Genomic DNA, 25,423 nt, shown 5'->3' with positions numbered 1-25,423 from the left:
TGATAAAAATCTATAAGCTACATTGTCCTTCTTAATAACCCTGTGACTGTGTGGACATTGAAGCAGCTGTCAGGTTGGCTGCGCCAAGGTAAATTGCGCCCCCCCCCCCAAAAAAAAAAATTAGCACCAGACGCCACTGCCAGCGAGTTTAAAATGGTTTGTTAAAATTCAGTGTTTTTTCTGACAACTTTGAAAACCTTGGGCTGGAGCCATGTGGTGCAGGGGTAAAAAGCAACAAAGCACGTTAATGAACTGTTCAAGTGCGTTTAAAACACGTACCCCACTACATACTTTAAAAGCTAAACATTTAAAAGGACATGTAGCAACATCAAGAAACAGCTTTACACGTACACCACCAACATGATGAAGAAGTGTAGATTGACAATAGGCATGCAGTATAGTCTGAATACACCCGTGTTTTTCTGCACTGGCAGTCAAACAAATGCCGGGAATAAAGGCAAAACGCATTAATACCTAAAAAAACCTTGCATTGCATTGCATTACATCTGCATTTACTCTAGTAACTAATGTTTAAATCATTTATATTCGATACTGAAATGTAAATATGTACAGATCAGACAACATATGGCTTAAGGTGCAACTACCATTAGCATCAAATCTATTCAAATGTGTTTTATGATGATTTTTTTTTTCCAGAAATGCACTTGAGTCGGTGAAGTGAACATTCTCTTCATTAAAACCAACTTTTGGACTTTAGAGGCACTATTAAGGGTTTATTGTATGGCATTTCATCTGGAAAAAATACATATAGTGGACAGATTTTTGTAAAATTTACCTACAAAGGGCCTAAAAACGATTAAGTCTGACTTTTTTTTTCATCTTCATTTAAATATATAACCCAGCCAAAATGAAAAGTGAACGTAAAATCAACAGGCTATTCATTTTTTTAAGTGGATTCAAACTTGCAACTAAAATTTTTTAACATATTTTTGCAACTAAAATACCTTCGTACCATAAGCACCTTTCTAATAACTGAGGCTTGTACAAGTGTTAACTTGCAAATTTACAAATTTCACTCACATCCTGCTTCTCTGTGGTGGGGACGGCTGCTGCGGTCAGAGGGGGATGATTTTGATACTGAAATATTTTGGAGAATGTTCTGCTGCCCTTGGCATGTACATAAAGAAGAATTTCATCTTTCAACACTTACAATCAGAAGCACAGCCAATTTAATCAAGATGGGGCTAAAAAACAAGGAGTTTAGTATATTAGAAGTAGCCCGATCTGACCTCTGTCTGTAAACTAACCTAAATAACATAATTTACACCAATTAAAATTCTTCAGCGTCCTAAATACAATGCCCTCATTGTTCTATGACTTTTCTTAAATATTTTTAAGTGTCTTTAAGTGCTTTTTAGAAATTAAAAAAGCAAATCAACATAGATAATAAATCGTTTTCCCTAAACAAAATATCCTCAATATTGACAGAATAGTTGGAGAAGGAACAAAGAAAAACGTGTTAACATTTCTCCCTCTCGGTATCCAGGGTACTATTACTGGATGGCCGTTGCATTTGTCCATTGACACATACATAAAGACCATAGTCATCTTGCTCTATCCAAATTATTTTCACACATGATTACTCTGCCAAGCAATAGCATGATGGAGATGATGAAGACGTTGGCTATTGAGAGACTGGGATTAGTCAAGTTTGAGAAAGAATTTGAATTGAACAGGCAGCAAAGCATGACCCGCAGACTGCCCTCACATAATGTCACAGACACAGCAGGTCTGACTCATAGCAAAAAAAAAAAAAAAAATCAACAGGCAGTTAAAACAAACGACAATGAGCTTACAGGTTTCACATTGTTTCTGCAACATGGACAAGTTGGTACACATTTCACAGCCATTCTTTCAGAAGAGAGGCCACAGTGTCAGGCAAATATACAAGGAACAAGGCAATGGAAAACTGCTTGAAATTCAACTAACTTGCAAGATATGCTGACAAAAACCTGCAGCTGCGTGTACCAGTATGGGATGCCCAATTAAATAAGAGAAGACATTGCATGTATAAAAAACATCCCAAATATTCCATGGTGGATTTAGTGGCATGAAATTGTTTATATTCTCTTTTAAATATGCAGCTGATATCAATTATACCTGTAATTTCCTGTCTTTGCATCTGTTTTATGCTGTTTTATACCTTATGGTGGTTCCATGAAGCCACAATGGATGCAGGCATCAATGCTGTACTACTGTGGTGTCATGAACCCTTTGAACATTGTCATAGAATAAAAATTTGCAAGCGTTAACTGAAGTGTGCCTGGACATTGTGTGTTTTTTTTTTAAATACAATGTCAGCAGCATGTGGCCTGTTGTTTCAGGTTTCTTATTCAAATGATTTCATGCAGCAGAAGGCCTTGAGTTTTTTTATGATATAAAAAGAAACAAAAAAAATGTAAAGGGTGTGTCTAATGTTGAGAGCCACTGTACTACCAGCAAAGACGGGTAAAATACCTTAACACAGGTAATGGTATTTAATTGGCAGCAACTAGGTGTTAAAAATGAATTATTTTACAGTATTTAGGTGATTTGGAGAGTTCACGTCTCATGGTCAATCAAATGTTTTTACCTTCTCTTCCATTTTTAAATTTTTTTTTATCTGTTCCTTGTGTAAAGTTATATACAGATTGGGGGTACCCAATGAGAAGTGGAGCTGTTTTGGATGAGAAAAGAAAAGTCCTTTCCTGTGTTCACACAAAACATCTTTACTTAAAAAAAAAGTCTATATCTGCTTTGTGACTGGTATGTCTGATGAAGGCCAACACATTTTCAAGTGTTTGATACTATTAATGTGTGATTTTTAAGACTGAGTTTGTCCTTTTTATTTATTTGTAAGGATTTATTGTCTCTGGAAAGCAGAACTTGTGCTCCACTTGTTAAAAAACAAACTCTCCTACCCTTGACCAGACGAGACACGGCTGTCAAACAAAATGTTTCGCAGCTCTTGAGATCAATTCCGAAACCTGTTTAGAAAACAGTCTACTGTGTCCAAATGGAAAACTCAAAGCAAAGATAGAATGGTTAAAAAAATGGACCGAGTGCTATGAAACTGATGATCCAATAGAAACCATATAAAGCCATTGTTGAAGTTGAAGTAGGCCGTTTGCACAAGTCACTTTTTGAATTTTTCTACTTGTGAAACAGGATTGGTTTCGCCAAGCCTGCCAGGATCTTTGGTACATATACTGAAATGATTTCTGCAATCATCTCTGGAAAGCTGACGTTCATGGGCAATGATTGGGCCTGGGCAAAAAGGTCAAATGTAAACTGATGGAGTTGTCTTACGATCTGTAATAGAAGAAATACAAAGAGGAAACACCATAAGAATTTATAAACTACATCAATAAGGTGCTTCTACAAAAGACATGTTTTAAAATCTTTTAGCAAGCAGATGCAGCACATGCAGATGTCATTTACCGTAAAATATCAAGTAAAGCAAAATGGATATTTAACAGCAAGAGAAGATGATGGCATGACGGTCATGCAGAATAGCTTAGGAAAGTAAAGCTCACAGGTTGAAGAGAATCCATGAGGAGGGTGAGTTGGTGGAATCTCCGGGAGTAGTTAGGTTTCATCCCCTGGTTAATGAGGCAATCCAGTTCATTGATGTACGTGCGACGCAACTCATCAAAGTACTTTTGACTCCTGAGACCATCAGCTGGAACTGGTAAAAACAGAAACCGTGTTTGTTTATTCTGACATGGTATGTAGTGACAAATCTTACCGTAGTTTGATCATTGAAAAAAGCATAAACAACAGCAATAGAGGGAACTCTGTGGTTGTTGCTGTTACAATAAAAGGAATTCATGTAAACAAATGGGAAAACGAGAAAATAGGTATTATTTTTCTAAAAAAAGGCCTTACTTGCATGCTCAATACACACGGAGTGGTTCAGGTGAATGCACAGTGCAGTTGAACTTACTAATGCTGAAGAGGAGCAAGGCCTTCATATATAGGAACTCTTCCTGGGTGATTTGCAGCAGGGCAAACTCCTGGGAAAGATGTCTCATTTGTATGCAGTGCTCATACATGTTCGAGATGTGCATGCGATGACTGCAGAGGGAAGAAAGGAGATCTGAAAAGGTCATACTCCAACAAGATGCGGTGAGGAGTCATTGCATATCTTGTTAGCCATCTAAATCAGATATGGCAATGGATGAACTGCTTTTTACATTGGACAGAGTTGTTCTGTGATGAGTGACCATAAAAAAGGGAAGCGAGTCAGGGGTCAGGTCCATGTGTGATCATGGCATAATGAGAACAATAACTGTAAAATTATCTTCAGCACCATACGTATTTCTGCTGTGGGATATAAACATCCTGAGCAAGCTGTTAAAACAATTCCAAGAATGACTTCATCTTAACATTACCCTTTGTAGTCAGCCTAACCTCTCACTAAAATATTTTTTTGTTTTTTGCTACAGGCTTAGTTTTCACATTCTTAAAACTGACGCGTCTTTCACAACAACCAAATGTAAATTTTATTTGTATAGCCCAATATAACAAATTACAAATTTGCCTCAGGAGCCTTTACAGCAATACGATATCCTGTCCTTAGACTCTTGCATTGGATAAGGAACAAATCCCTAAAAAAAAAAAACTTTAACAGGGAGAGAAAATAAGAAGAAACCTCAGGGAGAGCAATAGAAGAGGGATCTCTCTCCCAAGACAGACAGGCGTGCAATGGATGTTGTGTATACACAATTTACAGAATACAACATGGAAAGAGACTAACAGAATTACAATGGAATTATAAAATATATGAAGAATATGATGAGGAGGTTGCCAAACAGTGTCCAGATGCCACCGGAAAGGCCCAGGACCTGAGCCACGTGACCACCATCACCATGTAGACCTGACAGAACAGGCTACACATGCATACAGGGAGAATCACATCACACCATTCACATACATGTGAGAAGAGACAAGAAAAAACAGTCACACATCGGACTGAGAGAAGGATACAACTTTGAAACGGGATAACAAAATTATATGGATTTATAAGATACTATATTAAGAGTGTGACGAGGACGATGCTAAGCAGTATCCAGGTGGTGACCACTGTCATCATGTAGACCTGGCAGGAGGACAGACTACACTTGCAAACAGAGGAGAGTCACATCACACCATTCACATATATGGGAGAAGAGGCAGGAAAAGACATTATTCAGAGAGAAAAAGACATGAGAAGAGAACAGTTGCAATATTCAATAATTATACCCTATAATCTCGTCAGCAGGACAGTTTAGTGAATTCATTGGGATAGAAATCTACCCGCCATGCAGTACACGTCATGAAGTACTCAATTTAAAGGCAACTAATTCTAGGTGAAGGCAAAATTATGAGTTTTAAGTTTGGCTTTAAAGGACTCAACAGGCTCTGGTTGTCTGACGGCAGCAGGCAGGTTATTCCATAAGAATGATGAATGGCGACCACATTGGATCCTTGACTTAAGCATAAACTGGAGGATGGTGACAGTCTGGGACTGGGTCAAGGACAAAGTACTGGCAGTAGCACATTCCACAAAAACAGCAGGTATCAATTTATGACTTTAGCCCAGTTGCCCTGACCCCAGTTATTATGAAGTGCTTTGAGAGGATTATACTCTCTCACATCAAGGACATCATCCCCACAGATCTGGACAGCCACCAATTTGCCTATCGGGGGGGAACAGATCTACAGAGGATGCAGTCTCAATTACACTTCATACAGCCCTGTCCCACCTGGAGCATCCAAACACATATGTCAGGATGCTTTGTATTGACTTCAGCTCTGCTTTCAATACGAAAATCCCCCATAAACTGGTACACAAACTCAGCAACCTAGGATTAACCACCTCACTCTGTTCATGGATTATGAACTTTTTCACTTAGACCACAAAATGTCAGGATAGGTAACCACACATCTTCAATGCTCATCCTGAACACAGGTGTGCCGTAGGGCTGTGTGCTCAGTCCAGCCATCTTCACCCTTTTCACCCACGATTGCACCCCCATTCACTCCTCCAGCACTATAGTGAAGTTTTGCTGACACCACTGTAGTGGGACTCATGACCAATGAGGAGATACACTACAGAGAGGAGGTCCAACATTGGCTGGATGGTGTTCAGACAATAACCTGGTCCTGAACACCAGTAAAACAAAGAAGATCATTGTGGACTTTAGGAGATCCAAGAATACCACCCGACCCCCACTGCACATAAACGGTGAAGAGGTGCATATTGAATTGCCCTTCTGGGATAAATAAAGTCTGAATCTGAATCTGAATATTGTGTATAACATCAAAATCCTGGGAATCCACATAACCAAAGAACTCACATGGTCACTCAACACCTCCCATCTGGTGAAGAAAGCACAACAGAGGCTTTTCTCCTTCAGGAAACTTAAACAAGCCGGTCTCCCCTTTCAGCTGCTGGTCAACTTTTACAGAAGCACAGTAGAAAGCATCCTTTGTCAATGTGTCACGCACAGCAGAGAATAGGAAAGACATGGCCTGGGTGGTAAAGACAGCACAGAAGACTGTGGGAGCTGTGCTCCCGGACCTGGATCCTGTGTATGCTGGCCGCCTACAGAGGAAAGCCAGCAACATCAGCAAAGACGCAACACACCCAGGTCACTGTCTGTTTGTTCCCTTGCCATCGGAGAAAATATAACTGCACCATTAAAACCTGGACTAACAGGCTGAGGAACAGCATGTTCCCCAGAGCTGTAGCCTCCATCAACACACACACACACACACACACACACACACACACACACACACACACACACACACCTGCCTATAGCTGCTGAGGACTAACTGGTACTACAGCCGCTGCAATATGGATAACTACGTGCAATAATCCCATGCACTATTTTGAACTTTAAAAGCCGCTGCTATGTTTTATTGTGTCACTATCATTTTTGCTACCTCACTTATTTTTACTACCTCACTTATTTATGCTAAATGTTATTTGTCCTGTTTTTAATCTTGTTTTTTTTTTTTTAACTTTTTTTCCCCATATATATATTGTCTAGTGCTGCTGGTCTGAGAGTCACCAAATGCGATTTCGTTATGTGTGCACATTGACAATAAAGTATCTTATCTTAAAAATGTGAATTGAATTTAAGACTTTAATTATCAAATACTCATCTCCTGCATCATGTCCTGTGTTACTCCTTTGTCTAGTCTAATTACTTATTACACTTGAAGCTGACAGAGCATGGTAATGGTGAGAGGGACATTAGGACAGTCCAGCCAGATAAAGAGGAGAGAGGGGAGCAGAGAGAAAATGAGACTACCAGTGAGTACAACATGATAAAAATTACTGAAATTATACTTGATATGAATGTCTTAATAATCTTATGCGTTCTTTGTTTTGATTTTCATCCCAGACAAACTTTATAGACGGCTAAACTTGAAGTATATAATTTCTTCTTTTTTGGGGAAAAAAGACAACCCCTATGAGCCAAGTTGCTTTTGGCCAATTAGTCTGGAAAATGTAGATTGCAAGATTTGGACTAAGGTATTATCAATAAGAGTGGAGAAAGTTCTACCACAACGTATTAATGATGACCAGGTTGTATTATTAAAGGCAGATCATCAGCTGACAACCTCAGATGCCTACTCCATCTTATGTGGTTAAATCGTAGAGAAGATATTCCAGTTGCTGCTTTCTGGATTGACACCATGAAAGCATTTAATAGGGTGGAATGAGGATATCTGACGTATACTTTGCAGGCTTTTGGCTGTGGGGCAGGATTTATTAAATGGGTTAAGGTACTTTATTCAGCACCATGGGCAGCTGTTCTTACAAATGGCATTACATCCCCATTCTTTAATCTGGGACGTGGGACCAGGCAGGGGGATCCTCTTTCCCCACTGCTCTTTACGCTGTCTGTGGAACTACTAGCAGTGTCAATAAGAGATGATTTGAGAATTAAGGGAGTGCTGCCAGGAGGGAGGGAGCATAAACTGTTTTTGTACAGCGGTGACATTTTGTTGCTACTATCAAACCCAGCTTCCTCTATTCCATGTGTCATGGACATTGTTGAGAGTTTTTCTGAGATTTTGGGCTACAAAATCAACTGGCAAAAACCAGAGGTAATGCCAGTCTCCTTGGGTTGGTCCCCTGTTGACAATGAGGAATTTCCATTTAAATGGCTATCATCAGGGATGAAATATTTGGGCATAATATTGACTACAGACTTTCATGAGATTTTTCAAATTAATATAAATCCAGTGCTCCAAAATATTAAGACTAGCTTTGTCAAGTGTAAAATGTTGAATTTATCTCTAAGGGGGGGGGGGGGATAAAAACAGTTAAAATGATGGTATTTTCAAAGATTAACTATATTTCTATGATGCTTCCTTTAAAATGTTCTGCGTCAGTGCTTAAGCAGTATAATGAAGTAGTTAGGGATTACCCGTAGAATGGAAAGAAACCCTGAATTAGTCAGACTAAGTTGTTTACTACTAGAATGAGAGGAGGACTGGCATTGCCAAATATAGAACTTTACAGTATAGCCTTTGAAATAGTTAAGCTATGCAAACACTGGTCAGGGAGTGGTTCACATCTGAGTTGGATGGAGATAGAGAAGTCGTTTACCTCCCCTTTTAGATGTATAGATGCTCTGTCTCAAAAACCATCACAGTCTCCTGCTGAAGGGGATATTAATCCATTACTTTATCACTCACGGGAAGTTTGGAACAAAGTCCATAAAATGTTTGACCTGTCCCAATATAAACAAGGTTACTCATTCTTATGGGAGAAACCTACGATTAAGATAGGGAAGAAAACTATGTTTGAGGGCATGGCACATTGAAGGTTTAGCCACAATTGCTGATCTATTAGGGGAAAGGAGTGTTTTACGCCTATCAGGGGCTAAAGTATCAATATAATTTAATTGATTAAGGGGACTTTTGGAAATACCTCCAATTATGGAGTTGTTTACAGTCTATGGGTTACAATACACAACAGGATGAAAGTGTATTGCAAAGGTTCTTAAAGCTCCCAAATATTGTACAATCATCCTCTGTATTTTACAAAATGGCAGCAAATGCTTTATATGGTAAAAGGGAGGGTCTGAGGATAATATGGCAAAGGGACCTGGACATTGAGCTTGAACAAGAGGTCTGGGAGAATATTGTCCGTAACATGGGTTGGCTAGTAAGGGATAGTAAGAGCAAATTTATACGTTATAAAATAATTCATAGATGATCGGATGATCCGCTGTGGCAACCCCTAACGGGAGCGGCGTAGTAGTAGTAGATAAAATAATTCATAGATATTACCGGATTCCAGTCAGATTTAAAAAGCTTGGTCTAATTCAAAGCAATGAATGCTTGAAATGTAATCGTTTTATGGGTACTTTTCTACACCTCATGTGGGACTGTCCTCTGGTTTCTCCATTCTGGACCCGAGTGGTTGGGGCAATTGAGGAGTGGTTGGATTAGCCTTGCCAAGCTCACCATGTCTTTGCCTTCTTGGAGACAGCTTGGTGAAAGTGATGTTTTTGTGTCTCACCGCTGCAACCGGGGCCATCTGACATCTCTTTGTTATCGCCTCTGCCTGTTGTCCAGAGCCTCTTTCTTCTTCTTCTTCTGGATTAATGGCGAATTGCACCCAGATGGGGCATTATTGCCACCCACTGCTGCATTAAAGACTGCTTAATTTATAGCCTCTCCACCAGTCCAGTATCCATGAGACAGGTGAAGATGCACCCAAGGACACCATTTCCAGCGTTCCCCGCGAAAATTGATTTCAGGTCATGTGCACAATTCCTTTTTGTTCCAAGATAGCTTTCATTATGATTCTCTCTCTTGCATATGTTGGGCAAATAAAAAATACATGTTCCACTGTCTCTAGTTGGTGGCAGACATCACAGGTCCCAGTTTGAAGTTTCCCGATGAGTTGCAATGAAGAATTTAGTCTAGCATGCCCTAATCTTAACCTACAAATGATGTTCTGTTCTCTCCTGCTCTTCCCCCAAGTCCTTTCTACTCCTACTTCCTGTTGGATCCAGTACAGATGTTGTCCTTTTACATTGTTGTCCCATAATTTCTGCCATTGTGCCTTGATTTTATGTCTAATGAATGATTTTTTTCCACTTTATTGACTGGTACTGACAGTTCTACATGACTCGCTGTTAAACCAGGTGGGAAACCTAAAAAATAGACATATAAATGACCACTCTGTAAATTATGCCAATTTACCATCATTAACATCTGCAGTCCTCGAACTGGAGGTTGATTAACTTCAGGTTCATAGGCCGGGTTTGATTCTGGCTCATTTTGATTTGCCATAATGCGGAAAACGTAATTTCATAGATGTTTACGCACCAGTGTGTTAACCCAAGCGGGCGTGTTTTCATTTTGCCTGTCAGTCAAAATTTGAATGAGAGGGTCTTATCACTTTGGAAATGCCCAGATGTGCTCACTGCTCATACTGCGGTTTCTGGCACTTCCTTGAAAACTGGATATATAAAAGACGTGTTTATTTCAGCTGGTTTTTTGCCTAAGTCTGAGCACTGGAGATGGAGAGATACACAGGCAGTGCCTCCGTATTTCCCATCCACAGTGTTGAAGGGCCAACATTCCCAGATTTCACCAAAGAAGACCGAGCACAGTACGTAGAGTTTCGCCTCTCATTCAGTAACCTCCTAAACCAGAGCCACTCTGAACAATATAAGTATGCTCCACTGTTGAAGCATGTAAAGAGCCCGAACGCTCATCGGCTTGTCCTTGCCCATGCTGAGTCCTCCACCCCTTATACCAATGCACTGCAAGCACTGGATAGAAGGTATGGACGGCCTTATCAGTTTGTTCTAAAGGAAAGTGAGACCCTGGAGAACTTGTCCCCCCATTCGTGCAGGAGACCAACAGGCCCTGGATGACTTCTCACTGCGTGTACAGGCCATTGTAGGCATGCTAAAAGCCCTAAAGGAAGATGGTGTGGAGGAGCTGCACAGTGGATCAAATGTGAAATGTCTACTGAATAGACACCCCCTGTTCACAGCAGTAGAGATTCAGAAGACACCAAATCAGGAAGAACCCCAACCAAGTCAAAACATCTCTGCTAGAGTTTGCAGAGTGGCTGCAGTTGGAGGCAGACTGTCTGGAATTTGACCCCACAGACCAAGTTTCCCTTGTGAGAAGAGCGCAGAAACCTCGACCCCTGAGTTGACAAGCCATTGTCATGCATGGAGCAGAGCACCTCCCATGTAAAACCACCCCAGCTGCTCTCCCAACAAAGGTTAAAGGAAAGGGAACGATTCACTGCCCTTACTGCAACAGTACAGCACATTATTTGAGCCAATGCACAGACTTTGCTGCCCTTACTAGAGATCAGGCTGTCATTTGGATTAAAGAGAATAAGCGATGCTGGAAGTGTGCCCCAGTGCACCTAGCTAAAGACTGTGACTTAAAGAAGTCTTGCCATCTCTTTAAGGGAAAGCACTTGTCTTATCTCCACGAGGTAAATCAGTGGAGTGTTGCAGAGCCTGCAGACATTCCCTCAGAGAGCACAAACCTCTACAACCCTGACTCAGATGCTGTACTTGGACCAGCCTCACCATGGCAGAAGAGTCTTCCTCAAAGTTGTGAAGAGTATCCTTCATAAAGAGAATAGAGCGTTGGAGACATGTGCTAGTCTTGATGATGGCTCAGAGGGCACCATCCTGCTCTCCAATGCCGCACAGCACCTGGGACTGCAAGGAACAGCTGAAGCCCTGAAACTGCAGATGGTACTCCAAGACATTAAGATAGTGCATGGAGCCTCTGTCTCCATCTCTATACCTTTTGCTTATAAGCCACATAAACATTTTCACATCCAAGATGCCTTCACTGCCAACCACCTCAGTCTGGCAGAGTATACATACCCATTGTTGACCCTACAACAAAAATACAGACACCTAAAAGGCCTGCCATTACCTTCCCTCCACAAGGTCCGCCCCACACTGCTCATTGGCTCAGATCACCCAGACCTGATTATTCCCATCGAGCCAGTGCGCCTCGGTCCACCAAGAGACCTAGCTGCAGTTAGAACTTGCCTAGGTTTGACCTTGCAAGGGCCTTCAAAACACCTGCAGGGTCAACTCTCGTTCTCTCATTGCCTATTCACCTCCTCTCAGGCCCCAGAATTATGGCCTATACTTCCAGCCCCAGTATACGATGCAGAACCTGAAGAGCTCCGCAAGCACCTCCTTTGAAGACCTGGTGGAAATCACTTGTAGATCCCTAGATGGGGTGGGCATCAGCCCGACAGTCCCTCTGCTGCAGATTACCAACTGGCCGAAACCACCATATTGCGACAGGTGCAAATGGAAAGCTTCCCTGATGAGTATAAGGCCTGCGAGAATGGCAAGCCCATCCCATCAGGTAGTTGCCTTATTACCTTGTCCCCAGAGTTTGACCTCAGCATAAGAGTGATCTGCGTAGGTGGTCGATTACGTCAAGTTGAAGGCCTCAGCTCTGACACGTTGCACCCAATAGTGTTGCACCCAAAGCACCCAGTGACAAAACTTGTTGTACAGCAGTATGGCAACAAGCTGTGCCATTCTGGACCAGAAAGGGTTTTTGCTGAGATCTGATGACAGTCCTGGATCCTCAGGGGCAGGGAAAGGGTACGCCACAATCAACATCACTGCCCCCAGTGTCAGAAATGGAGCGCCAAACCAAAGGCTCCAAAAATGGCTGATCTACCTCCTGCACGGCTCTGTCTCTTGAAACCGGCCTTTTATTCTACTGGTGTAGATTGTTTTGGGCCCTACCTTGTAAAGTGTAGACGAAGCAATGAGAAGAGATGGGGTGTGATCTTCAAGTGTTTGACAACCCGTCATGTTCATTTAGACCTTCTCAACTCAGTAGACAGTGATTCATTCCTGATGGCCCTCAGACGCTTCGTGGCCAGGCGTGGCACCCCCTTTGAAATTCTGTCCGATCAAGGAACAAATTTCTGTGGGAGAGAGAGAGCTAATTGAAAGTTTTGCTGCTATGAGCCCAGCTCAGCAGATAGAACTAGCCAAACAGAAGATCCGGTTCTGTTATAACCCCCCCCCCAGTCACCGCACTAGCCTAACCTTAACCTAACTCAAATCTCAACCTAAACTTAAACTAACGCTTACCTTGCACATATGCGAGAGTGCGAGAGAGTTTCGCAAAACCGGGGTTCCCATCTAGACACGAGTCTGTTGCTGCCCGATATAAATCAACTAGTGCGACTCACATCTATTGTGGACTCAGAACGGGAGAGCAGTGATTGTTGAGCAAGCTAGAGAGATAATGAAGAGAGGGAGAGGCAGTAACGAGAATAAATGTTTTTCAAAGGTTTTGAATCGCCACCAGAGGAGAACAACAAGAGGTTCTTGATCATACAGTCATAACTGTGCACAAAAAATATCAGCCTAATATATTGTGGTGAGCCGGTGTGGAAGAATAGACTAGAAAGATAGAGATGTCTTATTCGCGACTTTCATATTCCATACCCTGCATGGCCCAGAGAGTGCTGCACTCCATCAGAACCAAACGAAACTGACGGGAAAGGAGGGGCAAGGATTCATTTTGAACGGCAGCTCCTGTGTCCCGTAAGTCCATGCGCTCTCCCAGGTGGAGCCACTGACAGTCAGAGCGACTGCCTCCCCTGGTTGCTATATAGCCTCCAGCCGGAAGGGTTAATCGTTCGCGACAAACCCATCACCCAATACATACAGTTAGGTCCATAACTATTTGGACAGTGACACAATATTTGTAATTTTGCCCCTGTACACCACCACAGTGGATTTGAAATGAAGTAACCAATATGTGATTGAAGTGTGGACTTTCAGCTTTAATTTAAGGGGCTGGACAAAAATATTGCATTAACCGTTCAGGAATTACAGCCAGTTTTATATATGGTCACCCCATTTTCAGAGGATTAAAAGTAATTGGACACTTGACTAACAAGTGGTTTCATGGGCAAGTAAGACCTTTTCCATCATTATTCCATGACAGATTAAGCAGATAAAAGGTCTGGAGTTCATTCCAATTATTTACATTTGCATTTGGTATCTGTTCATTGGAACTCTCAACATGAAGTCCATAGAGGTGTCAATACAAGTGATGGAGGCCATCATTAGGCTGAAAAAGCAAAGGAAATCTATCAGATGGATAGTAAACACTTAAGGAGTGGCCAAATCAACATTTTAGTACATTCTTAAAAAGAAAGAATGCACTGGCAAGCTCAGCATCACAAAAAAGGCTTGGAAGACCACAGAACACATCTACAGTGGATGATCACAGAATTCTTTCCCTAGTGAAGACAAACACATTCCCAACATCTAGTGAAGGCAAAACACTCTTGAGAGGTAGGCGTATCATTGTCCAAGTCTACAATCAATACAGAGGGTTTACGACAAGGTGAAAACCACTGGTGTCACGTAAGAACAGGAAAGCCAGATTAGACTGTGTTTAAAAACATCTAAAAACCTACCCAGTTCTGGAACAAGATTCTTTGGACAGATGAAGCAATGCTTAACTTGTACCAGAAGGATGGGAAGAGGAAAACTGTGGACAGCAAAAGGCACAGCTCGTGATTCTCAGCATACCATATCATCTGTCAAACATGGTGGAGGTAGTGTTATGAAATGGGCATGTATGGTTGCCAATGGAACTTGGTCATTGGTGTTTATTGATGATGTGACTACTGACAGAAATAGCAGGATGGATTGTGATGTTTATAAGGATATACCATTTTCTCAGATTTAGCCAAATGTCACAAAACTGAGAGGATGGCGCTTCACACTGCAGATGGATAATGACACACAACAAGCCGAGAAAGCAACCCAAGAGTCTCTCAAGGCAGAAAAGTGGAATATTCACCAGTGGCCAAGTCAGTCACCTGACCTCAACCCAGTTGAGAATGCTTTTCATTTGCTGAAGATCAAACTAATGGCCAAAAGACCCACAAACAACCAGCAACTGAAGGCAGCTGCCGTTAAGTCTTGGCAGAGCATTTCAAAGGAGGAAACTCAGAATTTGAAGATATCGATGGGTTCCAGACTTCAGACAGTCATTGACTGCAAAGGATTTTTCTCCAAACATTAAACATAATTGTTATAATCATAGTTATGTTTGTTTGTCCAATTACTTTTAATCCTCTGAAAATGGGGTGACCATATATAAAACTGGCTGTAATTCCTGAACAGTTAATGCCATAATTTTATCCCACCCCTTAAATTAAAGCTGAAAGTGTACTCTTCAATCACATCTCAAATACTTCATGTCAAATCCACTGTGGTGGTGTACAGGGGCAAAATTACAAATATTGTGTAACTGTCCACATTCTTATGGACCTGACTGTAGTCCCTCAAAAGTCCAGGGTGTCGCCTCTGGCGAACAGACCTCCCAAGGCACTGTACATCATAGGCCCTCTTCTGCCACACTCCGGAGCCGGCCAGGTGCAGGAGTCGCAGTAGTGTACGTGCGGCTCCACATTGCATCGACAGCCAGGCCAATAGAACCGGGCGGTGGAGAGTCTTGGCGTTACCGTAGTGCCCCGCCCCCACCGAGCCATGGACCATCTGGAGAATCTGAGGATGGAGTAGACGGGGCACCAATAGCTTCAAGAGGCCACTCCCTCATCCGGGAGCCTGCCACCTCCGGTACACCAACCCACCATGGAGCTCAAATTTGCCCTACTGCGAGTGGTAGGCCCCTGCCTTGGGTCCTAGTGCTGACACCTCCATCCACTCAGGGCGCCGCCCTCTCTCCAGCCAGCCCTTCACCAGCTCAAGGGCCATGTCTGCCTCCCGCTGCTGTGTGGTCAACTGGAACAACCTCTCCTTGTTGCTAGCGGTCTGGGCGGCTGCCAACACCGGCGTCATCTGGGCCCGCTCCTTCTGCTGCTGGCAGCAGTGGCACTCCAATGCTGCACCGGGGCTCTGAGCCTGCTGAGTGGCGGTTCCACAGTGACTGGCTAGCTGGCCTCAAAGGTGACATCGACAGCGGCGGGAAGCAGCGCCGTGTATAGAGAGAGTCTGGCCATCCTTTGATCTTTGCAGCACTCGCTGTGATTGGCTGAGAGCCTGTCACGTACTTGATGGGCGCCATGTTGCCTACCAACGTCTGGCTCTGTCATCATGACCTTTCAATGATTTTTCCTGCGTTTTCGGCCCATTTCTCGACGATCTGTAGCAGTTGAAGGAGAAATGGTGTGTTGTGCGGCTTGGGGCTGTTCCGTTTGGCCGGGACAAGGCCGTATGATGCAGTGATTTCCACAGGATGCACAAAGGAGGGCAGTTTGGACTGTGAAGATTCGCAGGCTGGGCTGGTGCCCCTCAGCTTATTCCTATTTGTGCTCGGTGAGTTCATTTCAGTGTTATGATTTTTCGATAAACTAACTTCCCTAGAGCAACCCGAGAGACTAAGGTATTGATGTGTGGAAATCAGTTGTATAGCACATCCAAGCCATGTATAACCTTTGACAGAAATCAGGCAAATATAAACAGTGTCAGATTGTCATATGGGATGGATTGAGTGACAGGCCTGAGCCTGAGCTGAGGCAATGTGTGGGTAGCGTTGAGATAAACTAGACAAGAACCCCAATACAGAACTGATGCTGCACTGGCTAAACCTCAAAACAGGTAGGCCTAATATTTCTCAAGTGTCCCTGATATTATTGCTTATTATCATTCACTAGTAGCCTCCTGAACGCTGCAAAATATGTAATACTGGTACTGATTACCAATTTATCCACCCCACCAGTAGTGTAGTGGATAAAAACTAAAGTCTCTGGAGTAAATTCTTTGGGTTGAAATCTAGATGCATGCAGCAGAGGCCCCTGCTCAGTGCCTGCGACTGTGTTATGAACGCTGGTTGGTTTCTTCCTGATCTCATCATCTTCGTCATGGACTGAAAAAATGAAACACGTTATTACCATAGCCTCTACTTCTGATATGGTGTTAAACCACCTACTTTGACTGCTGGTTCACAATGATTAAAAAAAATTCTGGTTCTCTGAAACTGGGATTGAAATGATGGAAAAGCCATAATTTCTGGAACCCTAAGTGCTGATAATGAATGATGTAAAATACATAAAGTGCCTCCCAAAATTATTTACGCAGTGGTGTGGCCTTAAAAGGCCAAACCCCTTTCTCAATAGCTTCAATATGTTGTCTAAATTTTTAATCTAATAAATTCTTGTTTCCTCTAAATTGGGGTCATAGTCTAGTAATAGAAATGAACAGTGATCCATTCATGGCACATTACACCCACAAAACATCATTTTGCTATGTGACCAATTAATAAGGTGACAGACACAATATTCATTCATTCATTCATCATCAGCCGTTTCTCTGGGGTCAGGTCGCAGTGGCAGCAAGCTAAGTAGGGCACTCCAGACGTCCCTCTCCCCAGCAATGCCCTCCAGCTCCTCCTGGGGGATTCCAAGGCGTCCCCAGGCCAGATTCGACATGTTGTCCCTCCAGCGAGTTGTGGGTCTACCCCGGGGTCTTCCTCCCAGTAGGCCGGAAAGCGCCCAGGAGGCATCCTAATCAGATGCCCGAACCACCTCAACTGGCTCTTTTCGACATGAAGGAGCAGCGGCTCTACTCCGAGCTCCCTCCGGATGTTCGAGCTCCTCACCCTATCTCTAAGGCTGAGCCCAGACACCCTATGCAGGAAACTCATTTCAGCCGCTTGTATCCGCGATCTCACCCTTTCGGTCATTACCCAAAGCTCATGACCATAGGTGAGGGTTGGAACGAAGATTGACTGATAAATCGAGAGCTTTGCCTTCCGGCTCAGCTCCTTCACCACAACGGTCCGGTACAACGTCCGCATTACTGCTGATGCTGCACCAATCTGCCTGTCAATCCCCCGCTCCATTCTACCCTCACTTGTGAACAAGACCCCGAGATACTTGAACTCCTTCACTTGAGACAACAACTCATCCCCAACCCGGAGAGAGCAATTCACCATTTTCCGGTAGAGAACCATGACCTCAGACTTGGAGGTGCCGACTCTCATCCCAGCCATTTCACACTCAGCTGCAAACCACACCAGTGCACGCTGGAGGTCGCGTTCTGATGAAGCCAACAAAACCACATCAACTGCAAAGAGCAGAGATGCAATTCTGAGGTTCCCAAAATGGACACACCCCTCACCTTGGCTGCACCTTGAGATCCTGTCTATGAATATCACAAACAGAATCAGAGACAACCTTGGCGGGGTCCGACACCCTCCGAAAACGTGTTTGACTTTCTGTTGAGAATGCGGACACAGCTCTCACTTTGGTTATCAAGGACCGGATGGCTTGTAGCAACTGCCCCGGTACCCCATACTCCTGCAGTACCCCCCACAGAATGCCCCGGGGTACACGGTCGTAAGCCTTCTCCAAGTCCATAAAACACATGTAGACTGGCTGGTCAACTCCCATGCCCCCCTCAGCACTTCCTCAAGGGTAAAGAGTTGGTCCGTTGTTCCACGGCCAGGACAGAATCTGCATTGTTCCTCCTGGATCCGAGGTTCAACAATCGGTCGGAGCCCCTTTCGAGCACCCTAGAGTAGACTTTCCCAGGAAGGCTGAGCCAAGTGATGCCCTGATAATTGGAGCACACCCTCCGGTCCCCCTTTTTGAATATGGGAACCACCACCCCAGTCTGCCACTCCACAGGTACTGTCCCCGACCTCCATGTGACACTGAATAGGCGTGTCAACCAAGACAGCCCAACAATGTCCAGAGCCTTTAGCATCTCAGGGCGAATCTCATCCACACCTGGCACCTTGCCACCGAGGAGCTTTTTAACTACCTCAGAGACCTCTGCCAAGGATATGGGTGGGGCTTCCCCTAGTCTTCAGACTCTACCTCCTCCACTGAGGATGTGTTAGCCGGGTTCAGGAGCTCCTCACAGTGTTCTTTCCACCGCTTGACAATATCCCCAGTCCAGGTCAACAGTTCCCCTCCCCGGCTGAACACAGCCTGAGTCAAGCCCTGCTTCCCCTTCCTGACTTGCCAGAACGTCCTTGAGGCCAACCGAAAGTCCTCCTCCATAGCCTCACCGAACTCCTCCCACACCCGATTTCTTGCTTCCACGACCGCTGAAGCGGCAGCCCTTCTTGCCTCCCAGTACCTGTCTGCTGCTTCAGGAGACCCCTGAGCCAGCCAAGTCCGAAAGGCCTCCTTCTTCAGCCTGACAGTTTCCCTCACCACCGGTGTCCACGAGCGAGTTCTTAGGTTGCCGCCTCGACAGGCACCGATGACCTTATGACCACAGCTTCTGCCTGCCACATCTACAATAGAGGCTTTGAACATGGCCCACTCAGACTCCATGTCCCCAGCCTCCCTCGGGATACACGAGAAATTCTTCCGGAGGTGGGCTTGAAGACCTCACGGACAGGGGCCTCCACCAGATATTCCCAGTTCACCCTCACTACACGTTTAGGTTTGCCAGGTCTGTCCAGCCGCCTTCCCCGCCATCTGAGATCCAACTTACCACCAAGTGGTGATCAGTTGACAGTTCTACTCCTCTCTTCACCCGAGTGTCCAAAACATATGGCTGCAGATGTGATGACATGACCACAAAGTCTATCATCGATCTTGGGCCTAAGGTGTTCTGGTACCAATTACACTTATGAACTACCTTTTATTCGAACATGGTGTTTGTTATTGCAAATCCATGACTCGCACAGAAGTCAAATAACAAGGCACCGCTCGGGTTCAGATCGGAGAGGCCGTTCCTCCCAATCACGCCCCTCCGGGTTTCTCCGTCGTTGCCCACATGAGTGTTGAAGTCCCCCAGCAGAACTATTGAGTCCCGAGGCAGAGCCTTATCCAGGACACCACCCAGACACTCCAAGAAGGCCGGATACTCCAAACTGCTATTCGGTGCATAAGCACACACAACAGTCAGAGCCTTCCCCCCAGCGACTCGCAGTCGTATAGAGGATACCCTCTCATTCCCCGGGGAGAACTACAACACAGCGGCGCTCAACCGGGGACTTGTGAGTATCCCCACACCCGCCCGGCATCTGTCACCTTGGCCAACTCCAGAAAAGTAATGAGTCCAGCCTCTGTCCAGGAGTTTGGTACCAGAGCCCATGCTATGTGTGGAGGTGAGCCCAACTATATCTAGTTGGTACCACTCCACCTCCCGCACCAGCTCAGGCTCCTTCCCTGCCAGAGAAGTGACATTCCACATCCCGAGGACCAATCTGCGATGCCGGAAGTCGGCACGCCCACGTCCCCGCCTTTGCCTACCACCCAGTCTGCACTGCACCCTACCCCAATGCTCATCCCCACGTGTGGTGGGTCCACGGGGTGGTGGCTCCATGTTTTTTTTTGTCGGGCTGGGCCCGACACAATAGTCATGTTAAATTCTTATTTAACAGTAGTCAAAAGTGAGGCGACTTTCGGTCAGTTATGTCATTAAGCTGGTCACATGACATAACAGTTGGTAGGCAATATGGCGTCCGTGTAGCAAGTTGGCGCTGGCCCTCCTGGCCTCCAGGGAGCGATCGGCGGCGTCAGGCAGAGTGCGTTCCTCGGCGCTGGCCTTCCTGGCCTCTAGGGGGCGGCTTCCCACCAGCGTCCCGCCCAGGGGGCGCTGGCGGGAAGCTGCTCTCTGGCGCTGGTCCTCCTGTTCTCCAGGGGACGATCGACGGTGGCGGGACGCTGCTCTCTGGCGCTGGTCCAGTGGAGCTTCGGTGCACTTGATCCATCAGGTTGGGCTGGAAAACCTCCGGTCTCTGGCAGGCTCCGTCTTATGCATGCCAGGTTTTCCAAGCGCCAAAGGGTCTGCTCGATGTCCTGCTTCAGTCTCTGGATCTATTTCTCGATTCTTTAGCTCAATCCCACTTGAGATACCAATGTGGTGAGCCGGCGTGGAAGAATGGAGAGACAGAGATCCCTTATTCGCAACTCTCATGCCCCATACACCGCGCGACCCCGAGTGTGCTATTTAATTTTAACACTCCTTCAGAACCGAACGGAACTGACGGGAAAGGAAAAGCAAGAGGCAAGGATTCATTTTGAATGGCAGGAGGCGAGCCAAGATGGCGACATGAGCACGCATGTTTTTGGGAGCTGTTCACCTTAAACTTTATAAAATAAGTGGGACACAGCTATTACCCCTTATATTTCAAAACAAGTCTTAGAGCGGTGTTGCGTGTTTTGTGTTGATGTGTTAGTGACCTCATATTATTGATATATTTCGGGAGGGGTGACCAGATTTTCAAAATCCCAAACCGGGACCCTAAAAAGTGTACCGCAGGTTCGTGCACGCGCATGCGCATATGCACGCGCTCACACGCTTGTCTGTCTCGACGGACATGATACATTGAAGGATTTTTATCCCCTCCCACCCAAAAAAAAAGAGACAGGCTAGAGTAGCCGGGACTCGGGACACCCAGCTTGAAACCGGGACAATCCCAGACAAACCGGGACGTCTGGTCACCCTAATTTCGGTTTAAGTGCTTTTCCGATAAAACAGGCGTAAGCTAATGGCACTGTTTGTAACAATAGGAACTATTGTTAGGAACCATTGTTTAGTTCCTTGTTTACACAGGGGTCGTTTAGGTTGTTGCACCTGGAATAACGGACCGAGCATGATGCATAACCTTACGTGCCGAAGTTATTATTAAAGTTTATAGCCCCGTGGGGTTGAAACGAGTTGTAACGTCTCATTAGTAGAAGGTAACAACACACTTTAACATGGTGGCAGCGGCGGACGACTCGGTTTGAAGTTTGGTGCGGAAAAGTTTCTAGGAGCGGGAGAGCGGTTAGTGTTCCTAAGCAACGTTCAGTATATGTTAGCATTAGCTGCTAGCGTGAGACTGCCGTGTGACATGGATGGGCTTAAACCACCGCAAACGTTATGTCTGGACTCAAGCAACCTTTCGAGGACATGGAAGACCTGGAGGGACGAGTGTTATGTATGCACACATCGACAGTGCTGCATTTGATTTGGTGCTGTTCTATTGTGCTGGGATCGATTGGTGATGCCTGCGGGCTCTGGGTTGTTTGATCGGGTCTGCCTTTGATGCTGTGTCAGTCTAAATAAAGAATGCCACGGAGAGGTTGTGTCGAGCGACAGCGCTGTGTCCTGACGTGATTTAAAAATACAATATTGGCGACGAGGATGGCTGATATCTCTCTCCCACCACCTGCCCCCTTCCTGGCATTACCTGGCGAGCCTCCGGTACCATGGACTCGCTGGCTACATAGTTTTGAAAATTACATCATCGCCTCAGGGCTCGACGACGTGAGCCAGGCTAGGAAGACGGCTCTGTTGCTACACTGCTTGGGAGCAGAGGGTCATCGTGTGCTCGGGTCTCTGGGGAACGTCACAAGCTTTGCCGAAGCTGTGGGACTTATGAGCACCCATTTCGCTGCTCCACAGAGTGCCCTCCTTCGGCGATTTATATTCCGTCAGCGACACCAACTGCCTGGTGAGTCTGTGCGGCAGTACGTAGCTGATTTGCGAGGGCTAGCTAGCTCATGCAAGTTTGGCGCGCTTCAGGACGAGATGGTTTGCGACCAGCTAATCGAACACACCAACAACGCAAAGGTGCGTGAGACTCTCCTGCTGGAAAAAGACGATCTGCTGCTGTCCAGAGCAATTACCATCGCACTACAGGTTGAGGGAGCAGCTGAGTGTGCTGCTGTGCTAAATACACAGCAAGTGGCCACCTCCAGTCAAGCTGCCAACGACTCCTCCCTCTACTCACGGCTGCCCCTCGGGACGCAACCCAACCAGAGCGAGGCGGGCGCCGGCTCCACTGGGGACGTCTTGCAACTGCAACGACGGCGTTCTCGGCCCCGCCCTCAACAGTCCTGTGGTAACTGTGGGTCTCGGTCTCATGTTTCAAGGGCTCAGAACTGCCCTGCCCGTGGCCAGACATGCCGTAGCTGCGGTAAGCACAATCACTTTGCCAACGTCTGTCGATCTTCCCCGGCTGGGTCAGAGGGCCACACCCCCCAGTCTTCAACCGCCGTCATTCACAAGGTGAGCTCTGCGCCAGTGTCATTCAAATCATGCACAGTCAACATTAATGATGTGTGCATCCCACTGCTGTTGGACACCGGTGCAAGTGTGTCTCTCCTGAATGTTGATACCTACAGTCAATTTTTCGGTTCACTGCCACTGTCCGCACCCTCAGCTGTCCTCTGTGGGTATGGTGACTCCAAAATCGATCTGGTTGGCTCTCTCCAAGTGACTGTCCGCTATGGAACCAAGCTGGTGCCCAATGCAGTTTTTCATGTGGCACGCCGTGGGGCCAACCTGATGGGCCTGGACCTGTTCTCCGCTCTGGGGTTCTCCCTCTTAGACACAAGGGGGGCAGCAATCCTGACTGTCGCCACACCTTGGCAGCAGAAGTGGCCATCGCTGTTTATGGGGCTGGGCTGCCTCTCCGCCTTCACCCATCAACCTCTCCTCAACCCTGCTGTGAAATCTGTCATCCAACCACTGCGCCGCATCCCGTTGGCTCTCCGTGATGGGGTCTCCGCCGAGCTGCAACAACTGCTGGAAGCTGGCATCATTGAACTGGTGGACGCGTCACCTTGGGTCTCAAACCTCGTGGTGGCTAAGAAGAAGTCGGGGGGCCTGCGTGTCTGCGTCGATCTACGTGCAGTAAATAAGGCAGTGGTCCCTGATAAGTATCCACTGCCCACCTCAGAAGAACTCACTGCTCAGTTCTATGGCTCTGAGGTGTTCTCCAAGCTCGACCTCAGACAGGGGTACTTACAGGTGCCCCTCCACCCCAGCAGCCGAAACCTCACAGCCTTTGTGACACATGCAGGAGTGTTTCGCTACACCAGGATGCCTTTCGGTCTCAGCTCCGCCCCTAGCTGCTTCCAGAAAATCATGGTCTCCGTGCTGGCTGGCATACTGGGCGTGGCCATTTATCTGGACGATATAGTGGTACACGGGCCCACCAGTGAAATCCACGACAAGCGCCTTAACATGGTCTTCGCAGCCCTGTTCAAGCACAAGCTAACTCTCAATGCTGAGAAATGTGTCCTCTCTGTGCCAGCCATCGACTTCGTGGGGTTCCGGCTGTCAGCGAGCGGTGTAACTCCACTACAATCCAACGTGGACGCCATTCAGGCCATCCCTGAGCCCAGCTCGGCCGCCCAGGTCGCCTCCTTCCTGGGTATGACAAGTTACTACCTGAGGTTTCTTCCCCAGTACTCTGCGACCACAGCCCCCCTGCGCCAGCTGCTGCGTAAGGACGAGCCATGGGTGTGGTCAAAGGCATGCAGTGACGCTGTGCGTGATCTCAAGACTCAACTGACTTCACCACCAGTGTTGGCTCACTTCGACATCTCCAGCTCCACCTTTGTGACCTGTGACGCATCAGCCACAGCGATAGGGGCCGTGCTGTCTCAAACCCAGAACGGTGTGGAGAAGCCCATTGCCTTCGCCTCCCGTGCCCTCAACCTGACCGAGCAGCGGTACTCCGTGGGTGAGCGTGAGGCGTTAGCCTGTATCTGGGCTTGTGAAAGGTGGCACCTCTACCTCTATGGCCGCTCCTTCACCCTCAGGACAGATCACCAGGCCCTGACAGCGCTGCTGTCCACATCTGGGACAGGCCACAAACCCCTGAGGCTGCACCGCTGGTCTGACCGCCTCCGCCAGTACAACTTCAGCCTGCAGTTCACCCCAGGCAGAGACAATGTTGTCGCCGACCTGCTCTCTCGCTCTGTCTCCACCCCAGCTCCACAGACGGACACTGACTGTGTGGAAAAGGACATTGTCCAAATGCTACACACACCCCTCCAGGCCACTGTCTCTCTGCAGGAGCTGAGGGCAGCCTCCGAACAGGACCCTGTCCTCTCCCAGCTCCGCACCTACATCCAGAATGGCTGGCCTCACAAGGTCCCAGAGGAGCTGGCTGCGTTCGCCCGAGTCAGACAGGAGCTCTCCTGCTGGAACGACACCTGCGTGGCACGTGGGTTTTGCACAGTGGTCCCAGCTGCTCTCCGTGCACGTGTTTTGAATAGGGCGCATGAAGGCCACCTGGGCATTGTGAAACTGAAACAGCGCTGCCGAGACCTGGTGTGGTGGCCGGAGATAGACAGAGATATTGAGGCTCTGGTGAAGGACTGTTCTGCCTGCCTTGTGAGTGGCAAGACTGGCCACCAGGCTCCCCCACCCCTGCAACCTCTCGCCTGGCCCTCTCAGCCCTGGGAACACCTGCAGTTGGACATTTGTGGTGAGATCCATGGAGTTCCCCACCACCAACGCTTCATGGTGGTCGCCTACGATCTACACTCAAAATGGCCTGAACTCACCACTTCCGGCACTGTGACCTCACAGATCATCATCGACTTCCTGGACTCTCTTTTCTCTCGCTGGGGCCTCCCAAAGGCCATCACCACTGACAACGGCCCTCAGCTGGTCTCTGCTGAGTTCACTGCTTATCTCGAAAGCAAGGGCATCCG

General features: G+C 46.4%; 1 protein-coding gene across 3 annotated transcripts in view; it reads right to left on the bottom strand.

The window, feature by feature from the left end:
• Window positions 1–3,153: 3,153 nt before the first annotated feature.
• The window catches only part of LOC130117215 (androgen receptor-like), a 120,415-nt gene continuing 98,145 nt past the window's right edge, over window positions 3,154–25,423 (bottom strand). For all 3 annotated transcript variants that reach the window (XM_056285392.1, XM_056285393.1, XM_056285394.1), the window contains exons 7-9: window positions 3,947–4,077; window positions 3,537–3,688; window positions 3,154–3,312 (exon numbers count right to left, since the gene is read on the bottom strand). In XM_056285392.1, coding sequence (XP_056141367.1) covers window positions 3,154–3,312; window positions 3,537–3,688; window positions 3,947–4,077 — 442 coding nt within the window. The remainder of the gene's footprint in view (window positions 3,313–3,536; window positions 3,689–3,946; window positions 4,078–25,423) is intronic.

This window comes from Lampris incognitus, chromosome 8, assembly GCF_029633865.1.
Source record: "Lampris incognitus isolate fLamInc1 chromosome 8, fLamInc1.hap2, whole genome shotgun sequence".
NCBI classification, from domain to species: domain Eukaryota; kingdom Metazoa; phylum Chordata; class Actinopteri; order Lampriformes; family Lampridae; genus Lampris; species Lampris incognitus.
The sequence above is the reverse complement of the archived record's forward strand: the minus strand, read 5'-3'. Positions and strand labels throughout refer to the sequence as shown.